Genomic DNA, 26,248 nt, shown 5'->3' with positions numbered 1-26,248 from the left:
CGCAGCACCTCCCACAGTATCTCCCGGGGCACCCGGTCATACGCCTTCTCCAGATCCACAAAACACATGTAGACTGGTTGGGCATACTCCCAGGCTCCCTCCAGGATCCTTGCGAGAGTAAAGATCTGGTCCGTTGTTCCATGACCAGGACGGAATCCGCATTGTTCCTCTTCAACCTGAGATTCGACTATCGACCGAACCCTCCTTTCCAGCACCTTGGAGTAGACTTTACCGGGGAGGCTGAGAAGTGTAATACCCCTGTAATTGGCACACACCCTCTGGTCCCCCTTTTTAAAAAGGGGAACCACCACCCCGGTCTGCCACTCCTTAGGCACCGTCCCAGACTTCCACGCAATGTTGAAGAGGCGTGTCAACCAAGACAACCCCTCCACACCCAGAGCTTTAAGCATTTCTGGACGGATCTCATCAATTCCTGGGGCTTTGCCACTGTGGAGTTGTTTAACTACCTCAGCAACCTCCACCAGGGAAATTGATGCCAATCCCCCCTCATCCTCCAGCTCTGCCTCTACCATAGAGGGCGTATTAGTAGAAGTTAGTTAGTAGATTTAGGAGTTCCTCAAAGTGCTCCTTCCACCGCCCTATTACCTCCTCAGTTGAGGTCAACAGCGTCCCATCCTTACTGTACACAGCTTGGATGGTTCTCCCGCTCCCCCTCCTGAGGTGGCGAACGGTTTTCCAGAAGTACCTTGGTGCCGACCGAAAGTCCTTCTCCATGTCTTCTCCGAACTTCTCCCACACACGCTGCTTTGCCTCTTTCACGGCAGAGGCTGCAGCCCTTCGGGTACCTTGCAGCTGCCTCCGGAGTCGTCTGGGATAACATATCCCGGAAAGACTCCTTCTTCAGTCGGACGGCTTCCCTGACCACCGGTGTCCACCACGGTGTTCGTGGGTTACCGCCCCTTGAGGCACCTAAGACCCTAAGACCACAGCTCCTCACTGCAGCTTCAGCAATGGAAACTTTGAACATTGTCCACTCGGGTTCAATGCCCCCAGCCTCCACAGGGATGCACGAAAAGCTCCGCCGGAGGTGTGAGTTGAAAGTCTGTCGGACAGGGGCCTCCTCCAGACGTTCCCAATTTACCCGCACTACCCGTTTGGGCTTACCAGGTCTGTCCAGAGTCTTCCCCCACCCCCTGACCCAACTCACCACCAGATGGTGATCGGTTGACAGCTCCGCCCATCTCTTCACCCGAGTGTCCAAAACATACGGCCTCAGATCAGATGAAACGATTATAAAATCGATCATTGACCTTTGGCCTAGGGTGCTCTGGTACCAAGTACACTTATGAGCATCCCTATGTTCGAACATGGTGTTCGTTATAGACAACCCATGATTGGCACAGAAGTCCAACAACAAACAACCGCTCTGGTTAAGATCAGGGAGGCCGTTCCTCCCAATCACGCCTCTCCATGTGTCTCCATCATTACCCACGTGCGCGTTGAAGTCCCCCAGCAGAACTATGGAGTCCCCGACTGTAGCCCCATGCAGGACTCCACTCAAGGTCTCCAAGAAGGCCGAATACTCCGAACTCTTGTTTGGTGCATATGCACAAACAACAGTCAGAGTTTTCCCCCCCACAACCCACAGGCGTAGGGAGGCGACCCTCTCGTCCACCGGGTTAAACTCCAACGTAGCAGCGCTCAGCCGGGGGCTTGTGAGTATCACCACACCCGCCCGGCGCCTCACACCCTGGGCAACTCCGGAGAAGAAAAGAGTCCAACCCCTATCCAGGAGTATGGTTCCAGAACCAAGACTGTGCGTAGAGGTAAGCCACACCAGATCTAACCGGTAGCGCTCCACCTCCCGCACAAGTTCCGGCTCCTTCCCCCACAGAGAGGTGACATTCCACGTCCCCAGAGCCAGCCTCTGCTGCCCGGGTCTAGTCCGTTGAGGCCCCTGACCTTCACTGCCACATGGGTGGCAGTGAAGGTATATATCCACATATTAACATTAAATTGACTGGAACACCTGAACACTACATGTTGGAATAAGACATGTAAGAGAAGATAGCAACCTAGCATAGGGTGACCAGACGTCCCGGTTTGACCGGGACAGTCCCGATCCTGAGTTGCGTGTCCCGAGTCCCGACAAAAGCCTGTCGGGACGCTAAAATAGAATGGGAGCCAGAGCATTTAGCTATCAGGCTCCTCTCCTGTGGAACCAGCTCCCAGTCTGGGTTCGGGAGGCAGACACTGTCACCACCTTTAAGAGTAAACTTAAAACTCTCCTCTTCGATAAAGCTTATAGTTAGGGAGTAAGGAGTTGCAGCGTTCGCCTAGACCGGCGAGGGAAGGTGTGTAGGGGGAAGGTGTGTAGCCACAGTCATGACGCACCGCCTCCCTATTTCAGCTTCTCTTCATAGAAAGCCTACTATATTAGAGTATGAGGAGTTGCAGCGTACGCCTAGACCGGCAAGGATGGGTGTGTAGCCACAATCATGGCGCACCCGACCCATCTCTGCTTCTCCACGTAGAAAGCTTACATATACTTAGGGAGTAATGAGTCGCAGCGTGAGTGTGTATTCGTGTCACAGAAATGCTTGTTACTAACATAGCTCCGAGGGGCTTATTCCCCGCAGTCCTTATGTTCTTTTTCCAACTATAGAATAGATCTACCTATCATATAATCAATAATATAGTGAGAGTAGAGGGAGGCAGGAAGTAGGGAGAGTTCAAGCTCGACCCGGCACCTCTCTTTAGCCTGCCTCTCTTAGTTATGCTATTATAGTTATGCTATTATAATTCTAGACTGCTTGGGAATTTCCTTCCTCCCTATGACACAATGAGCTGCTCTTTCATCTCTCTTTTCATTTGTTCCTTTTATGTGCATCCTTCTCCCTGAAATGCTTGTTACTAACCTAGCTCTGGGGAGTTTACTCCCCGGAGTCCTTATGTTTCTTCTTCACCCAGAATATCGCCTTGGATTAGGGTGGCACCAAGACCTGGGTTTTGGGTGCAGCTGTCGCTGTGGACCTATTACACCCTGCTATGCTCTGCGATTCCCTGCAGTGTCCGGCTGCGTCCTTGCGTCCTACCGCGTCCACCCATGCTGTGCTGTCCCACATTACACCCCGTAATGCCCTGCTGTGCCCTACTATGACATGAACTACTACGACTACCATTGTAGTCACTGTTCCATTATCTTTATTGTGACTATTTCTGCCCCAGTTCATCACACCCCCAACCGGCATCGTCAGACACTGCCTACCAAGAGTCTGGGTCTGTCCGAGGTTTCTTCCCGAAAGGGAGTTTTTCCTCGCCACTGTCGCAATAGCTACCGCTAATGCTTGCTCTTGAGGGAATTATTGTAATTGTTGGGGCTTTGTCTTACTCTGTCTGTAAAGTGTCTTGAGATAACTCTTGTTATGATTTGATACTATAAATAAAACTGAATTGAAATTGAATTGAAATTAAAATGTCCCGGTTTACACCAACCACTATGACATCCTGTCCCAGTTGTCAGCGATTACATAGCCGACGTGGTCCTATTATAGCCTGATCATTAACTAAACCCATGTAGAAAGACTAATAAAGCGTCCAGCGTGTGATTTTAACAATGTGTGTGTGTGTGTGTGTGTGTCAGTCAATCATAGCGGTCTGCATCTGCATAATCTGTGCAGCCAGCGTTACAATGTAAACATTTACATTTGTAAACATTGTCGCAATGCCTGTTCTTATCTGTCTCGTTTTAACCAGTCCCTCCATGTCCGCTGGAAAGTCAGCAGACGAGCGCTGGGTGGAAATGTTGGCGCATTTCAAAAGCAAGGAGATTCCGTTCAAAAATGTAGGTCTTCTTTGTCAGTTCGCCATGTGTCTACCGGGCACAAATGCTCCCGTTGAGCAGATCTTTTCACTTATGAACAACACATGGACTGACGAGAGGAACCGTATGACCATTCCCACCTGAAAGACGCTACTCGTCACACGGGCCAGTTTTGCTGACACCTGTGCGCAATTTCACAGTAGACTTTCAGCCAACACATTGATTCTTGAGCAAATTCACTCCTCTAACAAATATCTGCTCTATCAAATGAGATTACATTTGTGTGAGTGTGTTGGTTAGAATAACACTGGTAACACTTTAAGGGTACATGAATTATCATGAATTCATGCATGAATTAGTTGATGTAGGCTATGTATTATTATTAGGGCTGTCAATCGATTTCAGTTTCAGTTTCGGTTTATTTATAAAAGGGACAATGTGCAATTAAAACATAAATGTGACCATTTGATGCATTGCACCAGATTTAGCCTCGCTTAATCGCTTAATGACTAAAAGGAAAACAGTTAACAAATAACAATATTTTACATTTCATATCACTCACACACACACACACACACACACACACACACACACACACACACACACACACAGTCAACAACATGTTGTATTTAATAATATTAGTCATTTTCTTAATATGTTTTTTGAAATTGAGATTTGAGTCCAGTACAACACCTAGATATTTAAATTCAGTGACAGTCTCAATTTGTTCACCCTTAATACAGATGTTTACATCTGGGGTGTGAAGCTTGGTTTTGGAAAAGAACATGCCTTTTGTCTTGCTTACATTTAAAGTGAGGCATGATTGGTCTAGCCATTCGACCACTCCATCCAGAGCACTAGCTAATTTCTCAGCTGCCAGCTGAGCTGATTTAGCATGTGTATATAGAACAGTGTCGTCGGTGTATAGTTGTACCTCTACTTCATGACAATACTGTGGAAAGTCATTGATGTAAAGACTAAAAAGTAGTGGGCCTAATACAGATCCTTGAGGTGCACCCATTAGGCACTTTCACACTTTCACACTTCACAAATTATTAGAGCACACATCTTTGATTTTCACACACTGTGTTCTGTTGGATAGGTATGACGATATCCATGCAAGTGTATTAGATGAAAAGTTGAAAGTGGCGAGTTTAGATATAAGAACGTTGTGATTAACGGTGTCAAAAGCTTTACGCAAATCTAAGAATACAGCTCCAACAACTCCGCCTTTGTCAAGATGTAATCTAATTTGCTCTGTTAGGTGTAAGATAGCTGTTTCTGTAGAGTAGTGTTTTCTAAAGCCAAACTGGGCAGGGTTTAACCCAGGATTACAGCTGTTGATGTGGTCAGTTAGTTGTTTTATGACCACTTTCTCTGCAACCTTAGAGACTACTGGCAATATGCTTATGGGTCTATAATTACTGACTACATGGCGGTCTCCAGATTTAAAAATGGGAGTCACAATAGCATGTTTCCAGTCGTTAGGAAAAGAACTGTGTGCAATGGTGAGGTTTACTAAATGAGCAATAGGGGGAGTTAGACTAGCTAAATTTCTTTTAATAAACACTGTGTTCTGATGGAGAGCATCTCTGCTTTTCGAGTTCCTCAAGGAGCAGATCACTTTCCTTACTTCTTCTTCACTGACTATATCTAAGTTGAAGCCCTGCCCCACAACATTCAAATTACTATTTTGTACCTTAAATCTGAAATTATTTCCCAACTCCTGAACAGATTCAATAAAAAAAGAATTAAATGTAGAGGCAATTATAGCACTATCATCTATTGTCTTGCCCTGAACGGTGAGCTGGATGTCATGTGAATGGTGTTGAGCTCTCCCTGTCAAGCTGTTAATACTTTTCCAAATGTCTTTGCTATTACCTTTAGCCTCATTCATAAGCTGAAGAAAAAAACGTGACTTGGCTAATCTCGGTTCCTTAATCACTTTGTTCCTTAAACCTTTATAAGATAAAATATCAGTGTCTCTTTTGGTCTTAATTGCCCTTTTTAAGGCAGTATCTCTATTTTTCATCAGTTGCCATCAGTTGATTAAAAAATGTAATCTAATTAATTACATACTCTGTGATTAATTAATCGAAACTAATCGCATACATAATTAACGGTGCCTGAACCGATACTTTTTAAGAAAGTAAAAAAAGAAAAGAAAAAAAAAGGGTACTAAACAACAGTTGGTGACATTAAAGAACGGCTTGTTTATTGCTAAGGCCATATGGTCAAAATTAAATGATTTAATAATAATGTATAACAATAACAATTTCTTATTTCACTAGTAAATTGCTGTTGAACGACAAAAACAACCACCAGATGGGAAAAGGACATTTACAATAACTTCAAATGCACCACGAGGCTGTAGTTTACCAGTTTCATTGTTACATCCCGGTGTTGAATCCTCTCCAGTAAAACACAGTCACACTTTACACCGTTTAGCGTTAGCTGTCGGCATTTTAACCGTGTTTAATCCAGCTACTAGCTAGCGGTAGGCTAACGTTAGCTACTGTCGAGTATAGTGTTAACTAGCTAGCGGTAGGCTAACGTTAGCTGCTGTCGAGTATAGTGTTAACTAGCTAGCGGTAGGCTAACGTTAGCTGATGTCGAGTATAGTGTTAACTAGCTAGCGGTAGGCTAACATTAGCTGCTGTTGAGTATAGTGTTAACTAGTGTCACGTGCAGCAGTGTTTGTGTTTCAGAGCATCAGAGGGAAGAGCAGACATATCAGTGGCACCAGATTTCGGTAGCCAGGGTTGGCAGGAATAAGATTTTTATAAGTAAATGTTCAAATCAATGATCCAGGCAGAACATTCTCGTCTCCCTCCTTCATTTTACAGTCCAATGGTGCTAGAACAGCTCCGCGTCAAACGTCAATATGGAATGGCTTAATCTGCGTTATTTTTTTTAACGCGTTATTTTTTCTCAGATTAATTAATCGAAATGAACGCGTTATTTTGACAACCCTAATTATTATGCATTATGTAATCAATGATTTATGTATTACTGCATTCCTTAATATCCCATAAATCACCAGGAATTGACGTGCTCATAGTCTGTCATTCGTGACCTCATACATGAACAACACAACTAAAGCATTAGGTGCGTGGGCACATCATTATGAATTATGATTTATTAAGCATGATCATGATTATTTATTTTTCTGCAAAAAAATGTGGTCATCACTGCGCAAATTCTGATTTGAACACAACTTGTGCATAATGATGTAGCCACCTTACCTGATGCTTTAGTTGATGTGTTGAGACATCAACAATGAGAGGCTATGAACTCATGTCAATTCCTGATGATTCATAAGATATAAAGGAATGAAGTAATGCACAAATCATGAATTAATTCATGCATGAATTCATAATTCATCTACCCTTACCGTAAAGTGTTACCATAACTTTACTTCAAGCCTGTGGCAGCAGTTCCAAATAATTTGTTTAGTGCCATGCAATGAAAAATACCTTTTCAAGTTCAGTGGGTGCATTTTCCAAAAGAATGCTTTAATTCTGAAAAATAAGTGGGCCCTATTTTAACGATCTGAAACGTAAGTATCAAATGCCAAACGCAAGTAGCTTTGTGGGCGGATCTCGGGCGCTGTTGCTATTATATATAAATGGGATAAATGACTCTTGCGCCCGACGCAAATCTAAAATGGGTTGGTCTGAAGTAGCTACATTACATTACATTATAGGTGTGGTTTGGGCGTAATGTGCAATAAACCAATCAGAGCGATATCTCACATTCCCTTTAAAAGCAGGCGCGCTTGTTCCATGGCAGATTGCTATTATAATGGCGGATTTGCTAGGTGCACGCTCTTAATACATCCATGGGCGCACGCCAGGAGCGGTTCACAGCCGAGGAGACCGACGTTTGCTATTGATTTTTCTTTTTGACAAAATGTAAATAAAGAAATGTCACAAAAACATACTTTCCGATGTTTTGGGCTCACTCTTACTGAATCACGAGGTTATGAATGCATGGTGATATTTTTGCAATGTAGTCTACCATTAGACCGGGATGACCTCACTATAGACGATGCAGCTCTTCTGTCTCTCCTCTCCCGTGCTGCTGCTGGGGCATTTGGGTTAAGTGGCATCGGCACATCCAGTTCAACATCACATCTCCTTAAGTCCTCTAATATTTTCTCATTTATGTCATCAACACATCCATGATTCATGGAAATGTTGTGTAAAACAGGGTCATATTTTTCCTTGTATTTATGTATGGTTTGCAAAAATGGGAACTGCTGGGTGGGTGAGATGAGAGAAGCAAAGTGTATGCGTGGTGTGCACACACTACATTACGGCCAAGCATGCGACCTTAAAATAGCATCTGAATAACGTGCCACTGACTTTAGACTAGGTTTTTTCTGGTCTGTGGCGGAATTGTTTTCTGAAACTGCAAAATAGCACTAGGGAACGTTTGCGCAGTACCCAGATAAGGACTACTAGCCAGTCAGAAGCAGAGTAAGAGGTGGTGCCCTGACAGTACCTAGGTAAGGACTACTAGCCAGTCAGAAGCAGAGTATGAGGGCGTGCCCTGACAGTACCTAGGTAAGGACTACTAGCCAGTCAGAAGCAGAGTATGAGGGCGTGCCCTGACAGTACCTAGGTAAGGACTACTAGCCAGTCAGAAGCAGAGTATGAGGGCGTGCCCTGACAGTACCTAGGTAAGGACTACTAGCCAGTCAGAAGCAGAGTATGAGGGCGTGCCCTGACAGTAGCTAGGTAAGGACTACTAGCCAGTCAGAAGCAGAGTATGAGGGCGTGCCCTGACAGTACCTAGGTAAGGACTACTAGCCAGTCAGAAGCAGAGTATGAGGGCGTGCCCTGCTAGCAGCTAGGCGAGCATTATAACGTGTGTTCCAAAGTGACCACGTTTGTCTCTGAAGTAAAGGCTGGACTACAATAGAGCTGTTTGGAGCAGTTTGTGAACAGTGTTTTCTGTTGGAGATGGTAAGTCCCTTTGGTGAGGACTTTGGGATTTTTCACTTAGTAAACCTATAACGTGCACAAAAAGATACACAATAACGGAAAGGGGAAAAGCCAAAAAGCATAATATGAGCACTTTAAGCTTCTTCTTTGAACATAGAAGGCATGGAATCGCACACCACCTAATTCATCTGAGCTTAATACATACCATATACACCGGCACGCTCTCTCCACTCCCTGGATGCTGGTCTCCTGATCATTCCCCTAAATCTAGATTGAAAACCCACCTCTCCCCATTATACAGCCAGCCATGACACACCATCCTTTCTGCGTCCTTCACAAACCAACCTTTTCACTCATTGTCTTATGTTGCTGGTTTTGTATCGTTTAATATTACTGATTTAATGCTGTTCAAATGTTTTGTTGCTGTCTTTTATTTCTGTGTTCCTTAAATTGTAAATTTCACTGACACCATGTTGAAAGATTTTACACTTTAAATAAAGTTTGATTGATTGATTGATTGATTGGAAACAACACAGGGACTAAAGAGGAGGAGGCACGCACTGAAGTTGGAGCTGTGACCACATAGTAAAACCACCCCTCTCTCTCTCTCTCTCTCTCTCTCTCTCTCTCTCTCTCTCCCCCCCCTCTCTCTCTCTGCTCTCCTGTCTTCATTCCGTCGGGCTTGAGGAGATCTCTCTTGGAGCTGGAGAGGAGAGCTCGGTCGCCTCTCTCCTCCAGCAGCCGCCGGGCTTCTCTGCAGCCTCTCGCCGCCTCCTCATCATGGATCTCGGGACTAAAAGACTGGCTGGGATCATCGCTCAGGTCGCCCTGTTTCTCTCCAGCTCGTACGGGACAACCGGAGAAGGTGAGCAGGCTGTGCGCTTTTTATTTACTTACCCCGGAGGAGACGGAGCGAGTCCGGGCAGCGCAGCCCCGGGGGAGAGGGCGCCTTCAAATGGGGCTTCCTCCTTCTGTCTAACCGCTTGGGAAAATACAGCTATTTCAGATGTTAAACTATATTAATCTGAGAAAAAGTGCAGAGCTTTTTTTTTTTGCGCGCGTATCAGTTGCGCATCAGCGCTCGATTGTAAAGGAGGAATTAGGAGAGTTGAGGCGCGTTTAACAATGATTTAATTTGTACATATTTATGACAACTGGATCAGTTTTAACAACGAATGTCATCGTTATTCTTGCACTAACGTTCAATCAGAACATGTCTTCTGCGTAACTTTTATGCAACGTCCTTGCCCTGTTTATTGTAGTCGACTATATTTGAAGCACGTGTTCAGTGAATGTCAGGCTGACTGTGATCGTAGTTCCTACTAGAAAGCTTTGCATTTTACGATGCTTCTGCACAGAGAAGGTTTCTGATTCACAAAGCTGACAGTAAAAGGTCTCAGCTGTGTGTGTTTACCCTCTATAGGCTGAAAGGAGCAGCATTGCCACTATTAAAAGCCAGTATGTCTATTGAACTGTGTGCCTAAAACAAGGTTATCTTTTTTTTTCTTTTTCTGGTTAATTTGGCGCTCAGTGCAGCATGATGTAGCATCCTGGGACTGAGCCACCACGGTAGAGAGCAGCCAGAGTGTGAAGGTGTGTGAGAGAGAAAGAGGCTGCATGCAGGTTGGAGAGGACTGTTTGAGACTGAGAGGTTGCATGGTCTGTGCTTTTTGTAATAGGGAAATAAAACATACTTAAATATATTCCCTTAAGTGCCACTGAGTCATGTTTGACATCAGCAATCAGGCACAATGGCGGTTATTGGTGTGTGTGTGTGTGTGTGTGTGTGTGTGTGGGGGGGTTGTCGACCCTAACGGTGGCAAATATTTTCATACATTTTTAACCCCACCTCTATCCCCAAAGAGGGGATATTATTCATTAATTTAACACTAAATGAGTATTCTTGCTTTATTGTTGTATGTATATCGCAAGTCTTTTGTAGAACCAAACCCAAGGAGGGTTGGTGGTATGTAACACTTACTCACTTACCCCTAAAACAGCATGTGGCCCCAGCCTGGCCCCCTCCATTTAAAATGGTTTTAGAACTGCCACTGATCAGGTAGTTTCCATGCAGGTCGGAAGCTGTGTCAGTGTGTGAATATGAAGTGGGGCCTTGCAATCATGCTTCCCTGCCTGAGAGAGAGAGAGGGGGGGATCCAAGAGGAGAGAAACAGGACATGGAGAGACAGGACAGTGATGTATGCCTCTAATTCGAAACAAATGGTGGAAAAAGTCCATCCATCCCTTCACTGTTCTATTCTCCTCTTCCACGATACAATTATTACCTGTTCCTTATGTAACCCCTGTGCCTGTGTCTTGGCCTTCTTGCTATTTGCTGTTCAACATAATGTGATATGTGCGCATAGTACTATATTTATATTTCTCCCCATCCTCACTTGGCTTCTCTCTGCTTCTGCTTTTACCTTTTCTCAACTCTCCTCACACCCACCTGTGTCGTCTTTAACCTCTTAAACCGCAGAGTTGCTACAAACTTGGCTAAAAACCCACACGTCTTTATTTTTAATAATAGTGGAGATTCCACAGTTTCTAAAAATATTTCTAACCCATTATGTCAAGATGATGAACAAAGGATATTTCCATTTGATGGGTTGGTGTAGCCATAAACCGTCCTTTTTTTGACTACTTTAGTCAGTGTACGTGATTCTAATTGTGTGGGATCAGCTATTCCAACCTTCAAGCTACTTCAAATGAAACCAAAGGATAAAACTGGGTATTGAAGTATTTGTGGAATCCAAATTCATTTTATGTTTGTAGCTTTCCACACGGCCAAGGCACAGGAGACGGCTGCCTGATCCAACATTTTTCAACCTCTTGTTTTACGAGCTGGACGACAGGTTGGTCTGTGTTCCGTGGTCGCGTTCCCTACGGTCTCCGCAGTTAACGTCACAACGCTTTGAACTGTGGGTAATTCCCTTTGGTGAAGTCTGCATCGATGCAGACTCACGGAAAGGGCTCGGTAAGTGTGTCCTCAAACCCTCACGCCCTTTGACATTCGACATTGGGACAACCCTAAGCCCTTACGAATTTCGCGAGAACGCGCACCAAAGTCCGTGAATCTGTGAGTCCCGACTTTGGGATTGTGCCAATGAGAGAGACAGATAGCATCCTCTACAGTCGGACAGATGAAGGAAGAAAAGAGGGCGTGAGTGAGGAGGAGAGAGGACTGTATAAAGACAACAGTTCCTCATCCGTCCTTCCTCTTTTCTTCCTCCATGAAAGAACCATCCACATGACAGCCTCACCAAAACATCTGATTCTCTCTGTCTTCCCTCCTGCTGTTTCCTACTCAGTCCTCTCCTTTCTGACTCGTCCTTCTCTTCTTGTTTTATTGTCAGCTTTTTTTTCTCCCCCTTTATCCTCCCGACTCATTTGTAGGGTTGGATTCCGATGCCGAACCGGTACTTTTAAAACGATTCCGATTCCTAAACCGATTCTTGAAAAACTGAAAAATGACGTCAAAGATGTAATATGTTTACTAGTGATCACGTGCAGTGAATGGTTAATATGCTTTTACCTCTGTTTTGGTGAGCCCAGAGGGAAGATATGGCATTTTAAAAGTAGCCTACATTTACGGTAGCTAGCTAACGGTAGACTACAGAGAAAGGGGGATATTTTACATCCGTTTCGGAGCGACAGAGGGAAAATATTTCAGTCGACACATTAAGTGGAACCAAAATGAGGAACCAAAATTTGTGTTCTAATCCGGTCCGATTCCTACCGGTTGCGTAGGAACCGGTTCCATGTGGTTTCGGTACCCAACCCTACTCATTTGTCTCTACTCAGGCTGTTCTCAACCATGAGTACATATAGCTACAGAAAGCTAAAACTGTAAACGGTTTCTAAACAGTATTCGGACTAAACTTTGACATACACCAGTCTGTGATTATCCATCAACATACATTACTCTAATATTAGTCAAAATAATTCATAATGTCTGCTTTTTTGACTAAAAAAAATGTTGTATAATTTCCTTTAAAAGAGGTTTATTGACCATGAATTCCAAAAATAAGTGGTAGTGGTAACAGTAGTGGTAATAAGTTGGTGAGTGGCGCATATACAGTGCTGGTGGTAGTGGACAAAAGGGTCAACAGTCAAAAAAAGGGACAAAAACATTGAAAAAAGGGACAAAAAAACCAACATAAAACATTGAAAAAAGTGTCAAAAAACACCATAAAACATTTCAAAGAAAAGTTTTAATCTTCTATTTTGACCTGAGAGGACAACAAGTGCATGGTTGGCGTGAAGACAACGCGAGAGTTAACATTTTTCGGTCTAAGCTGAACTGCAACGGCCCAGAAAGGACCATCAACTCATGGTGCTCTGTCCCCGGCTCACAGTCACTTTTTGTCGGCTAAACTGAACTCCCAACTGCCTCTGATAGGACCGACAGGAGCTCCCGGAGCTCTGTAGCCGGCGTCACATGAACAGCCGGTGGTCGCCTAATTAGGACGTAGGATACCATACGAACTAGTGGGCACTGTTCATGAGAATCCATTGCTCTATTTCTCTTCATAACTATTATCTTTCTTTTCCTTCTCTTCTACCTGGATCTCTACCCTCTGTCACTCTTTCTTCTCAATTCTTCCTCTTTTTCCGTCCTCCTTCATTTCTCGTCTTGTCTCTATATATCTTTTCCACCTGTTTCATGTCCACATCCCTTAATCGTTCTGTCTCTGCATGTATTCTCACTACCGTGTTGCACTGTGGTTTCATTTGAAGGTGTGTACATTTAGCTTCAGCTGATAGGGTTTGAGAAATACTTTGTGATACTGTTCAGCTTATAGCCGCCAGTATGTATTATCTTTGAGTCTTTAGTATTTGTGTATCAAAGAAAAACCGTCTCCTGAACGAGAGTATCTCTGTCTATATGTTTATGTCGCCCGGCCTGACCCAGCAGCACACTCATCGTGCACAGACCATAAACCACAGCAGCATAATAAGTTAAGACTGCAGATGTGGAGGGATCCCGGCCGCAGGTTTCAGACCGAGCTTTCACATCTCTTTCCCCACCCCTGCAGACAGCTCGCTGTTCATTATGGAGGTGGTACTAAACGACAACAAAGTAGAAATACATCACATTACAGCCGCAGATGGCGTTCCGATGACTTGTTAGCCGGAGCCGCGAATGAGCGAGCCACTAGTAGTGAGATTCAAGGAAGGCAGCATGTGAAACAAGCTACCCCGCAGGGCTGTAAAGTCACTGTGTGTTTATTCGCCTTCCAATATTACAACATGAAAGCGTCACCGTGTGTTTAGCAGCTCAGAGACCGGCAGGCGGCAGCCAAATGACTAAAATGTAAACAGAAATGTGCCTCTGAGCTGCCAGAGACTGGGATTTCCTGTTTTACTCATTTGTGCTGCAGGTTTGTTTAGGTGTTCAAGGAAAAAAAGTTAAGATGTTCTTTACACTCTCTGAGATAAATACACAGAATGATGGCGGCGTCAGCCAGGACCGTACTCGGGTACTCTAGCTATATAATTCAATGTGAGTAACCAAATGTTGAAATGACATAAAATGCCCGTCCCTTGTAGCCGTGATAAATTAGCCTGAAGCTAATGCTTAGCTACCGTTTCAGGAGGAAATTAGCCAACTCTGCGTCCTTTTGGGCTCTAAGCTGTCTCCATCTTTCAAATACATCTCCAATATTTAACCAGGGTCACGCAACTGTTAGAAACATGATGTTTGTTTTTAGGTTGGGTAGAATCTATCTCCGTTGATCCTGTTTGTTTGTTTGCTGCTTTCATGGCTGTACTGTATAACGTTACAGCTGTAACACGCTGGGTTTACGTTTTCACAGGTATATCTGGCAACCCGGGCAGTTGATAAAAACACACAGGCCAAAACACAAACAGACATTCCGTCACGGAACGGAAAGTTCAAAAGGAGAAAAATACTGGCATTAGCATTGTTGTCAGAAAAGATAGTATTTCAACATAGCATGTTCCCTTAATATCTGATGACACATTGGGGTCATTTTTGGATTTATCACAGTAAATATATTACAAATTGGACCTTTAAGGTCTGAAAAGCTATTAGCAAATATGTCTTGTGGTTGAAGTAGTTTGGGTTTTTGTGTTGGTTTATTTTTTTCTATGTAGCTTAAAATAAACGCTGTGACATTTAAGAATAGGGTGGCGGCAGCTACAGCTCAGGGTAATGCAAAACAAGTTGGCCATTAATCATAGTGTTGTTGGTTTGAGCCCCAGCTGCTCCTGTCCAAATGTTATAGTGTCCTTTAGCAACATTGAACCTCAAAGTGCTCCTAATAAGTACAAGCATCTGCTGAATATAATGTGATGTAATGCAATGGATCAACCAGTGCATGTCTGTTGTGTTCTGGTGTGGTGTTAAATATGCTTTCTGGGAATGTGGATGCAGAATGTAGAAAGCAGGAGCAGATAATGCACCGCAAGTACACTTGTCACAGACTAATTATTGGAGAGATTGTACTAGGGGCAGCTAAATAGAGTTAGTCTTTAGATTATAGGGATAAATTATCAGCCCTGGCCGATTTTTTTGTTTTTTGGCAGTTTGCAGATTATCTGTTTGAGTGTTTTATTTGCCTGATAACCGATAAAGTTAATGAATTAAAAAGTGTTCTACTTTGGCTCGGCTACAGCTCTGTGTCTGTTCCTCTGCTTTAGTTTTACTCACCACTGAGTCTGACTTAGGCTATGTTTAGACGTAAACGATCTGAAGAGAAAACGCAAAAGTGGCGTTCTCACTTTTTATTCCGTGTTTAGACGAGAGTTTTGGGGGGGAAATCTGCGTGTGTGGGAAATTCGATGTAGTATGCACACCAGGCGGCTAGGTGGCACTGCCACACAACACCACCAAGTCTGCACGCCTACGTAGAACCTTCCTTCTACTTCTCTCCTTATTAGCGCAAAACCAAAACATGGCAAAGCGAACAAAAGCTGACAATTCTGTCTGGACAGACGAAGAGGTGGAGTTGCATGTTTGTCTGGCGATGACCGGCACAGTCGACCGTGATAAGCCACAGCACAGCACCCACGGGAGCACTACCAATATCCTGAGCCTCGCAGCCCTTCAGCCGCTGCTTGTGAGCGAGAGGCAGCGGGCAGAGGAGGCTGAAGCAGACCCTCCTCTGCCCGCTGCCACTCGCTCTCTTTCTCTTCATCCGCAACGTTGTAGCCTACTCTGGCTCAAATGAATAGCCTACATATGGTCATTGAACTATAACAACCTTATGATCATTGTCGAAATCATTTGAATATTGAGCCATTACATTGAAAATATTTCAGCCGCGTGAGCTGTAGTTCCAATGAGACAACCTGTAGGGGGACCGAAGAGGGAAAAGTTACATAGTATGCCTTTAATGTCCTGCCCACAACACTATCTGACTATCTTTTAATGTGTATTATGTTGAAAGTTTCTAATTCATTAAATAATTGCTTAAAGCATCTAACCACGGTTTTGTGTTGGAGTTTGTGACACTCCAAAATCTTTATTTTGACTTAAAGATTTTCATTTTCGTGGCCAGGTTGGCTCGGTTGGTGGAGCAGGCGCACACATGTGGCCGTTTGCTTCTCGGCGCAGCGGCCGCGGGTTCGACTCTGACCTGCGGCCCTTTGCTGCATGTCATTCCCCCTCTCTCTCTCCTTTCATGTCTTCACCTGTCCTGTGGAAATAAAGGCCTAAAATGCCCCAAAAAATAATCTTTAAAAGAAATAAGATTTTAATTTTCACTGTAAATGCATATCTGTTTTTTAATCATCGGTATCGGTATTGGCCTTAAAAAACAAACAGTACCGGTCGATCCCTAGATCTAACTTCTCTTTAAGCTTCTCTCTGTGGATTTTTCCTTTTCTGTTTTGTCTGTGTAACCTGAGGCTTTCACTTAGGGCTGGGCAATCGATATATATCACTATCGATGTATGAGGCTAGATCTCGTCTTAAATTTTGGATATCGTAATATTACACAAGTGTTGTCTTTTCCTGGTTGTAAAGGCTGCATTAGTTAAGTGATGACATTTTTTGAACTGACCAGACTGTTCTATCTGTTCTATTATTTGCCTTTAACCACTAAGTCATTATATCCACATTATTGAGGATTATGATATTATTATATCAGTCTGCTGACAGCTGCAGGTTGAGGATTCACAAAGCTAAATGTAAGACCTTTTTAATACCACATACCGGTTTCACCATCATACAGGTGAAAGTATGAAAGTATAATGGAAAACCGGTCGGGGTGATATAGACTAGAATTATTTTTTACTACAGTAGGTCACTTTTTTTTAGTACTTCCCAGCAGTATATAATAATAATAATTCCTGATGATGTACAGTAAATTGATAAATTAAAGGTCCCATGGCATGAAAATGTCACTTTATGAGGTTTTTTTAACATTAATATGAGTTCCCCCAGCCTGCCTATGGTCCCCCAGTGGCTAGAAATGGTGATAGGTGTAAACCGAACCCTGGGTATCCTGCTCTGTCTTTGAGAAAATGAAAGCTCAGATGGGCTGATCTGGAATCTTCCCTTTATGATGTCATAAGGGAAAAGGTTACCTCCCCTTTCTCTGCTTTGCCCACCCAGAGAATTTGGCCCACCCATGAGAAAGAGAGAGACATCATGGCTTTCAAACAAGCAAAGTGGCAGTTGGTAAAGGCCACACCCCCACTCTCCACCTTGCCCCCCCCCTCCTCCTCAATAGCTACAGACACGGAAACGCACATCCTAAGGAAAGCTCATTGTGAGACTGGCTCTAGTGGCTGTAATTCTGCACCAAAGCTGAATTTTGGGAAAGAGACTTCAGATACAGTATTAGGGGACCATTAAGGTCTATATAAAAGAGACTTCAGATACAGTATTAGGGGACCACTAAGGTCTATATGAAAGAGACTTCAGATACAGTATTAGGGGGACCACTAAGGTCTATATAAAAGAGACTTCAGATACAGTATTAGGGGACCACTAAGGTCTATATAAAAGAGACTTCAGATACAGTATTAGGGGACCACTAAGGTCTATATAAAAGAGACTTCAGATACAGTATTAGGGACCACTAAGGCCTATATAAAAGAGACTTCAGATACAGTATTAGGGGACCACTAAGGTCTATATAAAAGAGACTTCAGATACAGTATTAGGGGGACCACTAAGGTCTATATAAAAGAGACTTCAGATACAGTATTAGGGGGACCACTAAGGTCTATATAAAAGAGACTTCAGATACAGTATTAGGGGACCACTAAGGTCTATATAAAAGAGACTTCAGATACAGTATTAGGGGACCACTAAGGTCTATATAAAAGAGACTTCAGATACAGTATTAGGGGGACCACTAAGGCCTATATAAAAGAGACTTCAGATACAGTATTAGGGGACCACTAAGGTCTATATAAAAGAGACTTCAGATACAGTATTAGGGACCACTAAGGTCTATATAAAAGAGACTTCAGATACAGTATTAGGGGACCACTAAGGCCTATATAAAAGAGACTTCAGATACAGTATTAGGGGGACCACTAAGGCCTATATAAAAGAGACTTCAGATACAGTATTAGGGGGACCACTAAGGTCTATATAAAAGAGACTTCAGATACAGTATTAGGGGACCACTAAGGCCTATATAAAAAGAGACTTCAGATACAGTATTAGGGGACCACTAAGGTCTATATAAAAGAGACTTCAGATACAGTATTAGGGGACCACTAAGGTCTATATAAAAGAGACTTCAGATACAGTATTAGGGGGACCACTAAGGTCTATATAAAAGAGACTTCAGATACAGTATTAGGGGACCACTAAGGTCTATATAAAAGAGACTTCAGATACAGTATTAGGGGACCACTAAGGCCTATATAAAAGAGACTTCAGATACAATATTAGGGGACCACTAAGGCCTATATAAAAGAGACTTCAGATACAGTATTAGGGGACCACTAAGGTCTATATAAAAGCATCCAAAGAGCACCATGTCATGGGACCTTTAATGCAACCTGGACCTAGATAAGTGGCAGGAAAAAAAAGATGGATTAAGCAAATAGAAATGATTTCAGGTAAATTTCAGTTGCACATTATGAGACAACGAGCTTTCTAGCTACTGCCGCTAACAGTAGTGACAGAGTTCGCTACAGGTCTTATGGTGCACAGTACAACTAAAGGAATGAGGTGCCCGCACTCTCTGCTAATTCTCCCATACGTTTATTGTGCTGCAACGTTTCGTTTTCGTCAGCAGGGTCGAAACGTTGCAGCACAATAAACGTATAGGAGAATTAGCAGAGTGTGGGCACCTCATTCCTTTAGTTGTATCCAGCTCCTTTTTGCCCTGCACCTCACCGGTGGGGATGTGCACACTACCACTACTGTTCTATCTGACGGTGCACAGTCCCACTGTCACAACAAGAGCACTTTTAGTTTAGAAGTGTGTAACGTCTCTCAACATCCCACGATCAGATAGCCTGTTAAGACATTTTATAGTAAACATTACGCTGACAGCCGGCCAGAGAAAATATTTAGGACTTTTTGATACCTTCTGAGGCCTTTTTTGTTTGTTGAGGAAACTGAATTAAATCCATTTTAGACTTTTCAAGATCTCGACTACTCTCAGTGTGCATTTAAAATGTTTTAATGGAGAGGCTGACATTGAAAGATTTGGTATTATAACAATATACAATAACAATTATAACCCCATTAGAGTTGTTTCTCTCATTAGAGTCGGTTGTGTTTCCTTTTCTTTACTGTTTATTGCTTCTCTGCTGTCTCTCTAATTGTGCCCTCAAAAAGTTTTGTTGCCTTATAACTCGTTTTGTTCTGATTTATTTCACGGTTCCTCCGAGCACTGCAGTACTTTGAATGTTGGTGTTAATTACTGGATTTAATTAGCTTTGCTGTATTGTTAGCTGGTGGGTTTCTTCAGCTGGCCTTCAGAAATCCTCCTGATTCTTTGATTACTTTGCTGTTAACGCTTTGGATTTTCGCTGCTTCTGAACATATTAAGGTGCTACATTCCAAACACGTCAGCCTTGAAGATTTTAGTATTTAAGTCGTATTCCTCAATGGACTTCAGGACTTAACATTTGGACAGTAGTGTCTTTGGTTGTAAGCCTTGTCAAGCTGCAGAAGTCTTACTTTTTCTTGATCTTTTACTTTGTTGATGTTGATCAGGATGCACACAGTACTTCTGCAACTGCTAGATTTTCTGTGTGTGTGTGTGTGTGTTGTTTATATATGTTGCAATCCTCACTGTAGGGCTGCACAGTATATTGTTTTTTTTTATCGTCATCACAATATCAACTGCCGCAATAAATGCATCGTGAAAGGCTGCGACGTATCGCGAAAGAGACTCCGAGATTTTTAGTGATGCCTTTTACGTTTAATCGAATGTTCAGTTTGTTTAATAAAAGAATTATGGAAATAATTTCCTTTCATTTGTTTTAAACTCAACATGTAATTTTGTATTTTAGCAGAATACTGAAAGCAGCAGAAAAGCATAACGGAGTGCACTTTAATATCTGTTTATTTATCACATATCACATAGTTTCCTCATATCGTGCAGCCCTACCTCACTGTTTAAATTAATATTATTTTTCAAATACAGCCTTTTTTCTGATTCAAATCCCTGCTTAAAGATAAAAACAAATCTTAGAATACATTTTTCCTGTTTCATCTAATCCATCAGTGAAGTTCACGGAGTACATCTCTAAAGTATTAGGCTAAGTCACTTTCATTTTCATTTCCCACAATGCTTTTTAAGATCTTACTCAGCATCTTGTTCTCTGGTGTGCAGTATCTGTGTAGGTGGATGGAGTGATTGTGATAAAGTTTCCAGGAGAGGACAAGTAAGACTGGAGAGAGAGTAAGAACATTGTCACAGCGTGCTGTTCTTGATTTTTCAAATGATAAGGCTTTTGAAGAGGCTCCTTTGGGTGCAAAATTGGTCTCCCACATCTTCTATGATGAACTTCTCTGCGCGATTGCTGAACATTGGTGCAAAATTGAGACTCTTGAAAGAAGCTTTTGCTTTTTAATTGCATGGAGCTAAACCTATATTTTTCTATGATTGCTGATGTTTTTGATTACTAGGAGTTGGACGAAATATCCATATGACAATATACCGTTGTCCTTTGTTACGATATGAGAATGGAAACACTGATATTTTAATGAATAAAATAAGGCGCTCTAAATAGATTTCCCTGCTCCCAGCGTGGCTACTTCATGGCTCCTTGAGGTGGCGCCCAACACATAAATGAGGGAAACTTGAACATAAGTCAACTAGACGAAGAGGAGGAGGTTTTCAACGGGATGGCGGACAGCAGTTTGAACTATCGTGAACCATGTATCGTAATGTGAGGTATCCTGTGATTCCCACCCCTATTGATTACTGAATCATTTCCCTACACATGACTACTATGTGACTATTTCCTGTCATTGCATTTAGCAATCTGTGAATATGTTAATATACTAAGTTATAGCAAGTAGAAATTAAACCATCGGTCTCATCACCTTGCGTAGAGGTTAGAGATGTTCCGATACCGATACCAGCGTATCGGTATCGGGAAGTACTGGAGTTTATGCACCGATCAGATACCACGTAATAAAGCCCTAAAGAAAATCTACGTTAAAGTAGTTTATTTATTTTCTTTTTCTGTTATAACTGACTGTGAAACTGCAGAATAACAGAAAGTTCTGTGGCGTTCATTTTTCACAAAGAGTTTAACCAGAGCCAGACTGACAACAAAGATAGAAATAATATCACATCCATACAGGGATAGTAGTATACAGTTGTTAAAACATAATAAAATATATGACACTGACACTGGTATCGGATCGGTACTCTGTATCGGCAGATACGCAAGTTCAGGTATCGGAATCGGTATCGGGAAGCAAAAAATGGTATCGGGCCATCTCTAGTAGAGGTGTCAGAAAACAACTTGCCATTATAGTCTTCAATGTCATCCAGGAGATAGAGTAACATTGGCATTCATTTGGAGTGGTGTTTCTGTCAACCTGATTAATCGAAGTTAAATATTCTATCTCTTTTAGCTCTGTTGTTGGTCTCCACCAACTCATGAAGGAAATATACAACTTTAACAGCTAAAGGCTCCACTATGTTCACCATGCTAGTTGCTAACTTTTTCTAACTACTAGGGATGCACCAAACCCAGATTTTTGGGGTTCGGCCGAATACCGAATCCACTGATTAAGATTCTGCCGAATACCGAATCCTACTCCCGGGGCTAGCAAAGCTGGTCGTCTGGTTAACACAAGTTTTTAGCAGTGACTGTCCTTCCTTTGCTGTACCTGAACAATTTTGGTTGCTGTCTGTAGATTCCTTCATGGACAACTCGTATTCTTCCAGATGTTTCATACCAGATGTTGTAACAGCGGTGATGTTGTGTATTGTTTAGGGTCCTCGCCACCACGAGACAAATTGGCATTGCAAATTGAACATGTAGCTGGACTTGAATGGCCTTCTTTTGACTGAAAGTACTGCCAAACAACACTTTTTATGCTACAGAGTTCCATTTTACTTTCTCAATAATAAACAATAAGGTTACTACTACCCATGTAAGGTTTGAAAGTACCCTACAGGGTGATTTCATTAAACAGATGTACATAGAAACTATAGTCGTTCTGCTCCCTGCAAGAAAGAAAAGCAAGAACGAGGAGATAGGAGGAATTTTTACTTTATGTGGGAAAAGAAAAACAACACACTTAAAACATAATGTCACAAATCCAAAAGAATTAGGTCACGTTTCTGTCTAAACATAGCCTTACTTCCCACTGAATGCAAAAGTAGTGTTAGTTGTCCAAGAAGAGGAAGGACTGTGGATGTTTGCAGCCTTCTTTGCCTGTGTAGACAAATACAACAATAATATGTTTTCTAACCTGAGGATGAATGGATACTTTACACATTAACAATGGCCTCTTTAAAGGTGAAGCATGGACAGATAAAAAGACTCCTAATGATAGACAGACATTTTACAACATTTAAGAAAGTAAATAATGGTTGAGGATTTGGATTGAGAGGACGGATGGATGAAAAGTATTGTCATGAGAAGCTACAGAGAGCCCAATTAAAAGAGTATTGCCTTGATGTAAAAGCTTTTGCACCAGGAGGAGAACCATTTAAAAGCCATAACAAAAAACAAACACAGCTCTCTGAAACCAATACGTTGTCCTCCAGCCTTTTATTCCCCAAAGAGCCCACCTATAGTACATTATTCACTTACAGTAATAATCATCCACGCTGACTTTTCTCTCCACTTTCATTTGTATCTATTTGTTTCTAGCAAGGTCTGGCTGAAGCTGTTTATCACAGTGAAATGAAGGAGCTAAAATATGTCTTGAGAGTTTTGGTATTTGTGTTTCTTGGCTCACTACAAGTCAGCGCCTTAGCAGCAAGGCCTAAACCACTTCATGTTAAGTGGAGCTGCTTTTCATGCCTATTTAATAGAGACACTGTATAGATTCAGTCTATCTGCTGAAATGCTCATATCAGGTGTGACAAATCAAAACTGAACAGTGAAATATGTATTCCTAAACATCAGTGATTAAACACAATTCAGAGAAAGTTGCTGCACTAAAGCATCTGCATTGTGTTGCGACCTTGTTGGTCATATACAAGCAGCATTAGGGTTACAGAAACACTGATATGTCACCAATATTTTTCAGAAATCATGCATTAATGCATTTTTTTGCTTAATCCTTTGAATGGCTCTTCGTGGTATCTAAAACAGAGTATGCTAAGCTATAAGCTCAGCTCTCAGCAACTAATTCTGAATCGTCTTTGCGATACTTTTTGTCTTTGGGAGATACAGTATTTCTCCAAACTGAACCCCCCACCCCCATCTCGGCTCTTGGACAGCAAACAGTACACCAGTTCAGTGTTGTTTTGGTGCTGCAGCAGCGCTAACAAGTAGTGTATCTGCAAGCGTTCCAGCAAGATGGAGAAAATCAGATATCACAATATTATTGACCAAATACCTCGATGTCGATATTGCGTCGATATTGTCAGGTTGACTATATTGGTGCTTTCACAAAATATTGTACCAATGAGATTTTAGATAAATCATTATCAGTAAAGTGGATATATTGACTGAGTGGCTAAAGGCAAATAATAGAACAGCTAGAACATTCTGGTAAATTCAGAAAATTACATCATTTTATTGTTATGCAGCCATTAAAACCAGGAAAAGACACTTATTAGTGTTTCCCCTATAATTATACAAGCCCGGTGGGCCGCAAGGCCAACGGGAACCCCCATCAGGCCGGAATTACATTTTTTATGCCATAAATAATTGTGTTTCCCCTGTATTTATTCAACCTCGCACTGCCATGAGTCCATGAATGAGACAACTGTCTGTTGTTAGTTCCCGTCTGTAGCTGCTAGAGTCAGTTGAATGGGTTAAAGTAATATAACGTTGTCGGTAACGTACACCTCCCGGTAGTCTCGCCTCGCCTTTCTCCACAGCGCTGATGGATTCAGTGTTTTTAGCTAAACTAGACCAGATAATATGTGGTTAAAAACAGATTGGTGATGCTGTTTGTTTTTATGTTTTATGTGGTGTAAATATGTAAAGAAACTTTAAAGTGTTAAGTTAAAAAAACTAATCTCAGTTAGGGGAACACTGCTTATGCCATATTACGATATTACGATATCCAAAATCTAAGACGATATCTTGATATCACAATATCAAAATAATATGGATATATTGCCAGCCCTAGTTCCAGCTAGAAGTGTAGCCAGCTAGCGGGTTTAACCATCCATCCGTTCATCTTCGTCCGCTTATCCGCGGGGGCAGCAGCTCCAGCAGGGGACCCCAAACTTCCCTTTCCCGAGCCACATTAACCAGCTCCGACTGGGGGATCCCGAGGCGTTCCCAGGCCAGGTTGGAGATATAATCCCTCCACCTAGTCCTGGGTCTTCCCAGAGGCCTCCTCCCAGCTGGACGTGCCTGGAACACCTCCCTAGGGAGGCGCCCAGGGGGCATCCTTACCAGATGCCCAAACCACCTCAACTGGCTCCTTTCGACGCAAAGGAGCAGCGGCTCTACTCCGAGTTCCTCTCGGATGACTGAGCTTCTCACCCTATCTCTAAGAGAGACGCCAGCTACCCTCCTGAGGAAACCCATTTTGGCCGATTGTACCCTGGATCTCGTTCTTTTGGTCATGACCCAGCCTTCATGACCATAGGTGAGGGTAGGAAAGAAAACTGACCGGTAGATCGAGAGCTTTGCCTTCTGGCTAAGCTGTCTTTTCGTCACAACGGTGCGATAAATTGAATGTAATACCGCCCCCGCTGTGCCGATTCTCCGATCAACCTCCCGCTCCGTTATTCCCCTCACTCGCAAAATACCTTGGGGTCTGGTTTAACCTTCAAAGATAAACTCAGGCAACGCCTACGTTTACCGCCTACGATGACAACTGCCCCCTGAAAAATGTAGTTGATAAAAGTTAATTCTGTGAGTTTACGTAAGAAGAAAGTCGTGGCTGTTGTCTGCTTACTGTAACATGCTCTCTGTGTGCCAGTGTCAGTGCTAGGCCTATTTAAGTTTGGCCAAAGATGGTTGTATGGAAGAAGAAACACAGCACTATATATGATAATAAAAATGTGAAGTAGGCTGGGCATTTAAAGAAAGAAACTGCATTATTTTATCCGATTATGTATATGTAGGAACAAGAAAAGTGTGTGACTCTTGGCCCAATTATATATTGTTTAATATAAACAAACAGTTTAGAGAACAATCAAAATATCAATCAGAAAAAGCATGCTTTCATCTGTCTCTCTTAGCCTCATCAGTCCTCCTTTATCTTCCCTTAGAGCTGATTTAGAGCCATTGGAGTGTGTGCTATAATCATAGCCTAATGACAGATAAGCTAAAGAACACTCAATGACTTTAATCCCACCCTTAATACCACTACACTCCCACTGTTGGTCGGTATACGGATTAGTATTTTCGCCCTCGTCCCTGGGCCTTTTAATAATGTTGACTGAGTCACCACTCTAAACTCACAACTAATGACATTTAAACTTTGTAGTGTCAGTTTACTTTCTGAGTACTGCCTGAAAGTCATATTTAAATAGCTGTTGTGAGTCAGTCAGGTGAAATCCATCTATATTCAGACAGCTTCCGCCCCGTTGTCCTGTGATTAAACTTTATGAGGGCTGACATGATGGACAGGTTATCATATTTTCTTCGCCTTGAACTTGGTGTCCAGTCTTAGCCAATTAAGCTTTAAGATTGGCATGGTTTGTTTATTTCCATGCTCAGTGTTGGAGTATTTTTCAGCTGCTGCAGGCTGTGGAGGGATTTAATATGAGTTACCAACCCAGTCTCACAGCAGTTCGTGAAATGTTCACGTAATTTTTAATCTATTGATACATGTATAACACGTTTCTCTCGTTTTTTTTTCGTGATGGTCAACGCGTTTTTTCAACACGGTCTCACGGCAGTTTGTGTAATTGTCACGTTATTTTTAATCTATTGATACATGTACAACACGTTTCTCTCGTTTTTT

At 42.5% G+C, this 26,248-nt stretch overlaps 1 protein-coding gene across 1 annotated transcript in view; it reads left to right on the top strand.

Annotated features, from left to right (window-relative positions):
• Nucleotides 1-26,248, top strand: part of LOC144527007 (contactin-associated protein-like 4) — a 293,082-nt gene that overhangs the window by 75,147 nt on the left and 191,687 nt on the right. The window contains exon 3 of the mRNA XM_078264821.1: nt 9,407-9,598. Within this exon, the coding sequence (XP_078120947.1) occupies nt 9,407-9,598 (192 nt within the window). The remainder of the gene's footprint in view (nt 1-9,406; nt 9,599-26,248) is intronic.

This window comes from Sander vitreus, chromosome 12, assembly GCF_031162955.1.
Source record: "Sander vitreus isolate 19-12246 chromosome 12, sanVit1, whole genome shotgun sequence".
Lineage (NCBI taxonomy): Eukaryota > Metazoa > Chordata > Actinopteri > Perciformes > Percidae > Sander > Sander vitreus.
This window is presented reverse-complemented; position numbering and strand designations above follow the sequence as displayed.